This window comes from Sinocyclocheilus grahami, unplaced genomic scaffold (genome assembly GCF_001515645.1).
Source record: "Sinocyclocheilus grahami isolate Dianchi unplaced genomic scaffold, SAMN03320097.WGS_v1.1 scaffold447.1, whole genome shotgun sequence".
Classification (NCBI taxonomy): domain Eukaryota; kingdom Metazoa; phylum Chordata; class Actinopteri; order Cypriniformes; family Cyprinidae; genus Sinocyclocheilus; species Sinocyclocheilus grahami.
The window spans coordinates 485,238-491,409 of record NW_015505626.1 but is presented as its reverse complement, the minus strand read 5'-3'; the positions used below and the strand labels follow the sequence as shown (position 1 = coordinate 491,409).

General features: G+C 36.8%; 1 protein-coding gene across 1 annotated transcript; it reads right to left on the bottom strand.

Annotated features, from left to right (window-relative positions):
• Window positions 1-394: 394 nt before the first annotated feature.
• On the bottom strand, window positions 395-6,147 carry LOC107552351 (ADP-ribosylation factor-like protein 9). Its single transcript, XM_016234215.1, has 4 exons — window positions 5,460-6,147; window positions 4,357-4,525; window positions 2,647-2,822; window positions 395-1,062 (listed from the first exon to the last, which is right to left on the bottom strand). Exons 1-4 carry the CDS (start codon window positions 5,664-5,666, stop codon window positions 886-888), a joined length of 729 nt encoding a protein of 242 aa, XP_016089701.1. The 5' UTR covers window positions 5,667-6,147; the 3' UTR covers window positions 395-885.
• Window positions 6,148-6,172: the final 25 nt, after the last annotated feature.

The following is a 6,172-nucleotide window of genomic DNA, read 5'->3' as shown; positions in this document are numbered from 1 at the left end:
ATTCAGGCTCTTTCAGAAATAGAAAACAAACAGAAAATTCATATTAACCTATTTTTCAATAAAAATAACATGAGACCATATTTAGGCTTTGTTTTAAATGCAGACTTTACCCGAGTCCATTCTGTCCAGGCACAGACCCAAAGGAATCCTGGGAAACGAATGTCACAATAGAGACCGCCTGTTGCTAAGGAAGCTGGTACTGTGACAACCACATGGTCCTGCTCTGTCATCAAAGAAGAGCTGAAATCAGCCTGAACTAACAGACCATGACATCATAAACAAAACAGGAAATATGATTCCAGGAATTCTAAAGATTCTAAAAATGATGTCATTGATGCTAAAAAGTAACATTACAGGATTTGTGTTACAAAAATGACAAACACATTCAGTCATTTAAATTAATATTTAATGGTTATCAAAAGTCCCTCACCAATTTGATCAAATCTTCACTTGATTTCTGGCATTAAAAAGACATTTAAAGACAGAAACGTCAAGTTACAAAATTAATACACAGACATTTCGATTATACTCTTCTTACAAGTCAGCAAGTTACAGTATAAACCAATTAAAGCATCTCATCATCTAGCAAAAACAGCACAAACACACATTTCCATATCAGTTTACTGATATTCAAACATCCCATAATCCACAACTACAACAGCAGCAGCGATACACTGAAAAACATGATTATCTTTGGCATCTTTTTCAAAATGCTCCATTTTCATTCTCAGTTTAAGCAATCATGAAGTTTTTAGTGTCACTAGTCTCTCTTCTACTACAAAAACAGGCTGTTTTGTTGTCATTTGGTTTGAAGACTCTTTGGTGACCGTAAAGCCCTAAATAATTGTGACCAAAGGAAACAATTTTAAGACACACAGTAGGTGGTCAATCATCTGACATCATCTCTATGATGAGGTCACGAGCGTCTTGCACACCGACGTTGGCCTCAGACTTTCTCTTCTTCACCTGAGTACCAATCACACTGAGCCGGTGCCCGTCGCCAACATCGCCCAAATCCAGCGCCTCGTAAAGATCTGTGATCCCACGGGCCCCAGGGACGTCCTGCGTGAAAGAGAGAGGACCATGTTTCCAATAACAGAAAAACACGCACTAATAAATTAGTCCAAAAAGACCAGGGGCCTGTACCATGATGGTAGTTGAACAAATTCAGAGTTACAGGATTAGTTTCGAGTTGACAAAACCAAACCACTTCAATCCGGTTTTGTTGGTACCATGATGCTGATCATCAACTTTCTTTGTCAACTCAGGCTTTGATCCTGTTTGTGGAGCGCATGCACATGAATGTGTGACATCAGTGGCGAACAGCCAATCACACGCCTTGCAACACAAAGCAAGTTTGATTTACTTCTTGCGAGAGACCCAGCAAGATTCAAAACTAAAGGCTAAAGGTTTTGCTAAAGGTTAAGAAATCGAAGAACATGACAAATTTAAACATCATATGAAACATGATAAGAGGACAAATAAAAGAACTGATCTTGCTCTATCAGTGCAGTCACAAGCGAAACTTACTAAGTTAATTTATACAGTTGAAAATATATAGCCATAGAGACTTGAACATACAGTGGGTACGGAAAGTATTCAGACCCCCTTAAATTTTTCACTCTTTGTTATATTGCAGCCATTTGCTAAAATCATTTAAGTTAATTTTTTTTCCTCATTAATGTACACACAGCACCCCATATTGACAGAAAAACACAGAATTGTTGACATTTTTGCAGATTTATTAAAAAAGAAAAACTGAAATATCACATGGTCCTAAATATTCAGACCCTTTGCTTTTCCGTACCCACTGTATAAGGTCACATGTAGTCATTTTTAAAATAGTGTTATCTATTTATTCTACCGCTTATTTACATTACATATGATCTGTATATATTAATATTCATTTAAAATAAATTATTTATAATAATATTGCTTGTGTGTAATGGATTAATAATAATAATATAAATCATATAATAATTATATAAATCATATAAAATAACTAAGTAATTATCATTAAAGCCAGACCATTTTTTTTTTCAGTACTAGTGACCTTTAATTTGGAGCAAGAGAAACTTGGGGAGTGACTTTTTGGGTCAGACACTTTGCTCACATCTGATTGGTCCAATTTCAGTTTGCGATCTCTAACTCAGAACATAACCTGCCCCGGAGCACCGCTAAAAGCCAAGCTACTTTCATGGTACCTAAAACCCAGGATTGGTGCAAACTAAAGTGAAACTTACCTGGCTAGCCAGCTTCATGGTACAGGCCCCAGGAACAGCGTTGTGCGATATGTATTGTCTACGATAATATTGTAATTATTGTTTTAACAATGTAGAAGCCGAGTATGTCATTCACTTTTGCATTACGTAACCTATTAGAATGACTCTAAAATTCAATATATTGTGGCAAAAATGTCTTATTCCACTGCAGGATCCCAGCTAATATAACCAGGAACTATTCCTGGGCCAATTTGATTTCATGTTGACTTTAAGGCCCGTCTGCCACACCAGATGTGTTTGCAAGAACAGGAAAAGCCGCCCTGCCTCAGCACCTTACCCTTACGTCTGAGCGTCCAGATGGTCCAGACACGCACTCTATCAGACGGATCGTGCTGAGAGAGGATTACCGAGCGAGCGCTCTCACCTGCTTGTTGGCGAGCAGCACTAGAGGCAGGTAGGGGTCGGTCGACAGGAGCTGGTGCAGGAGACGTTTAGCCAGAGGGAATCGCTCGGGGTCAGACGAGTCCACCACGAACACCAGCACACGCGCTTTACACAGATACATTCGCCAGTATTCGCGCAGCTTCTCCGTACCTCCAACTGCATGACAGAGGAAGCACGAAAGACACGATTACACTGTTACACTATTCACTTCAAGCCAGGGTTGTTTTTGTTAACGAAAATCCTTCAATTTAATTACTTCAAACAAAAATAAACTTTTAACTGAAATAAAATAAAATGAAAAAAGGTAACACATGCCTATTATTAATATATATATATATATTAATAATATATATATATTATTAATATATTGGCTATATATTAGTGCTTATAAAGCACATATTCTCTGCATGACCATATTCTACATCCCTTATCCTACCCAATACCTAAACTTAACTACCTTAATACTAATAATAAGCAGCAAATTAGGAGTTTATTGTGGCAAAATCATAGTTAATGGTTTGTTAATGGTGAGATTTGGACCTTAGAATAGTGATAAAAAAAAAATTATTTCAACATTTCTCATTTACGTTGAAGTACCATGGAAGCCTGTTTCCTTTTTTTTCTCAGAATTGTGAGATATAAACTGATGCAATTTTAATCTTATATCTCGCAATAGACTTTTGTCTCAGAATTCTGAGTTTACATCTCACAATCGTGGCAATGTGGTAATTGTGGCTTTTTACCTCACAGCTCAGACTTTTTTCTCGCAATTTAAAAGTTCTTACAATATCTTACAATTTGGACTCTTCTGATCAGCATTGCACATTTATATTTTGCAATTCTACTTTTATTCAGAATTCTGACTTTCCTGCAACTCAGAGTTTACATCTCACAATTTTGACTTCTTTCTCAGAACTGTGAGTTTACATCTCGCAATTCAGTTTTTTTGTTTGTTTCTGCCACAGAATAAAAAATTCTGACTTTTGTCTAATTGAATTGTGAGATAATATTTTGTAATTATCTTCCCCCCCCGTGATGAAAACAAGCTTCCATTAAGTACTAATATAAGTAAATCTAAACCTTAATAAAGACTACACAGACATTTTTTTGAATAACAATTAAAAATGACAAATACAGCAAAATTACTAAAACTTTAAGATTAAAAACAAGATATAAAAATAAAATCTTTTTAAATGTTTACAAAAACTATAATAGTATACCAATTTTTTTGGTGGTACTAACATTTTTTCCAAATCGACTTGATTTATGATTTATTTGATCAGTGCATGTACAGGTGCATCTCAATAAATTAGAATGTCATGGAAAAGTTCATTTATTTCAGTAATTCAACTCAAATTGTGAAACTCGTGTATTAAATAAATTCAATGCACACAGACTGAAGTAGTTTAAGTCTTTGGTTCTTTTAATTGTGATGATTTGGGCTCACATTTAACAAAATCCCTCTCAACAAATTAGAATATGGTGACATGCCAATCAGCTAATCAACTCAAAACACCTGCAAAGGTTTCCTGAGCCTTCAAAATGGTCTCTCAGTTTGGTTCACTAAGCTACACAATCATGGGGAAGACTTTGGATTCAAACCTACTGTTTGACTTTGGTGTTGCAAGCAACATGCTGCTGTTTGATCTACAGTAATCACAGTATGTGTGTGTAAATGAGCTGTATTTACTCTCTAAGAACTCTATCTGAAGCTCTTCCTTGTTGATGGAGATGGCGTTGAAGCCCTGAGTGGGGGACACGTCTTGTTCCAGGCTGCCCGTGGCAAAACAGTGCAGTAAGCTAGTCTTTCCTGCCCCATCCAGCCCCAAAACCAGCACCTGAGTACCTGCTGTCCTGGGCTGCACAACACAGAGAACAAACATGGCATTACTTTACTGAAATCCCAGCTTGATGGGAGAGTAAAGCTGCTTCACATGTCACACTGACACAGAGAATGAGACGGATTAAACTACAGGCGGTCCTCACAATAAACCAAAAGCAGTTCATTTGATCAATGCACCATGCTCGAAAATGCAAACGCTGCACGCTAATTTATTTTGAGTTCATTTGGAAAATAAACTCCCAGGTGACACTAAAATTATTTGAAAACAAAACCAAACAAAAGCATAATCATTTTGTAATATGAACTTTCACTTAACATTATTTATAGCTTGAAAGATATATATAGCTTATTATTATATATTTATATTAGAATATTATTGCACATTTATTAAAACATGAATCAGTGTTGCATATTTCTATTACTTTGCATTTATTTAAGCATGTGTTAAGCATTATAAATTATGTTAATACATTTAAAAAGAAATAAATATCATCATAATATTAAGTGTGGCTATTTCCATATATACTATTCAAGCATTATGTTTATTATTGGTTTTATGTATTTATTAATTAAAGTTCTATGATGTGTACATATATATATTTTTTTTTGCATCCAGCATTAAAAAGTATATTTAAAAAACTAACATTTCTAAAAACTTGAATCAAAGTTGCATAATATTACTTGGGACTATTTTATGCTAATGTTTAATAATGAATATCAAAATTTAGAATTGCTGAATATTACTATCTAAGAGGATATAGATACGCATGATCTATTAAGCACCTGTTAAGCATTAAATATTATAATAATATTTATTAATGACATTTCAAACCACATGTCACTGTAAACTGAACTTATTGGAATTTCGGCAGAACTTATTGCATTGAGGCCTCGCGTGCAACCAAAACACTGGGATAGAAGAATGTCCAAGAGGATCAAAACCCACAGACCTCGGATATTATGGGCGTTTTTAGTGCAGTTTCGGTCTTGGTCGCTTTATGCACGTGCTCTTTCCTGCTCCCGTCCTCATTCAGCTCCTCTTCGACTGTTTTCTTGGGTTTTTGTGTTGTACTCATCAGATAGCACACAGCGCACGCGACTCCTCCCGTGAGCGCGAGCGCGGCGCCCACCAACCCGATCTCGCGCGCACCGGGCATGTTCACGCGGTTCACGCTCAATTCGTGCCTCCAAATCAAAGCAAGCTAAAATATAAACAAATGCGATACTTTTTTTTTTTTTACATGCCCTCGGACGTGATGCTCCACACACACACGGGCCTCGGTGCGGAGCCACAAGTGGATTAGAAACTCTAGAGGTCGATATCTCCGGTGAGTGGAAATAACGCGAGCGAAAAACAGAATTACTCTTGCAGAATTATAAAAGCGCTAAACGTATTTTCTCGTCTATCCACCAAAACGGAAAAGGTGTCACCCGAGCGTTTGCGTTTCCTGGAGATCAACAACAAAAGCGGCGGTCTCGTGAGATGTGAGGTAATCACAAAAGATCGCGAGATTTTGATCTTCAGTTAAACCATAAACCAGCGGGAGTCGAAGCTCAAGTAGTCTCCTGAGATAAACTAATAACCTGCCGCCGAGAGCCAGTCTTTAAAGGCACACACGCTCGTCGGCGACATGTTTGATTCAAAGTAACTCAGTCACGACAC

Coding starts and splice junctions, on each gene's coding strand:
- LOC107552351 (XM_016234215.1), bottom strand. CDS start 5,666: ATGCCCGGTGCGCGCGAGATCGGGTTGGTGGGCGCCGCGCTCGCGCTC. Junction 4,526..5,459: donor AAACGCCCATAATATCCGAG/GTCTGTGGGTTT, acceptor TGTGTTGTGCAG/CCCAGGACAGCAGGTACTCA. Junction 2,823..4,356: donor TCAGATAGAGTTCTTAGAGA/GTAAATACAGCT, acceptor TCTGTCATGCAG/TTGGAGGTACGGAGAAGCTG.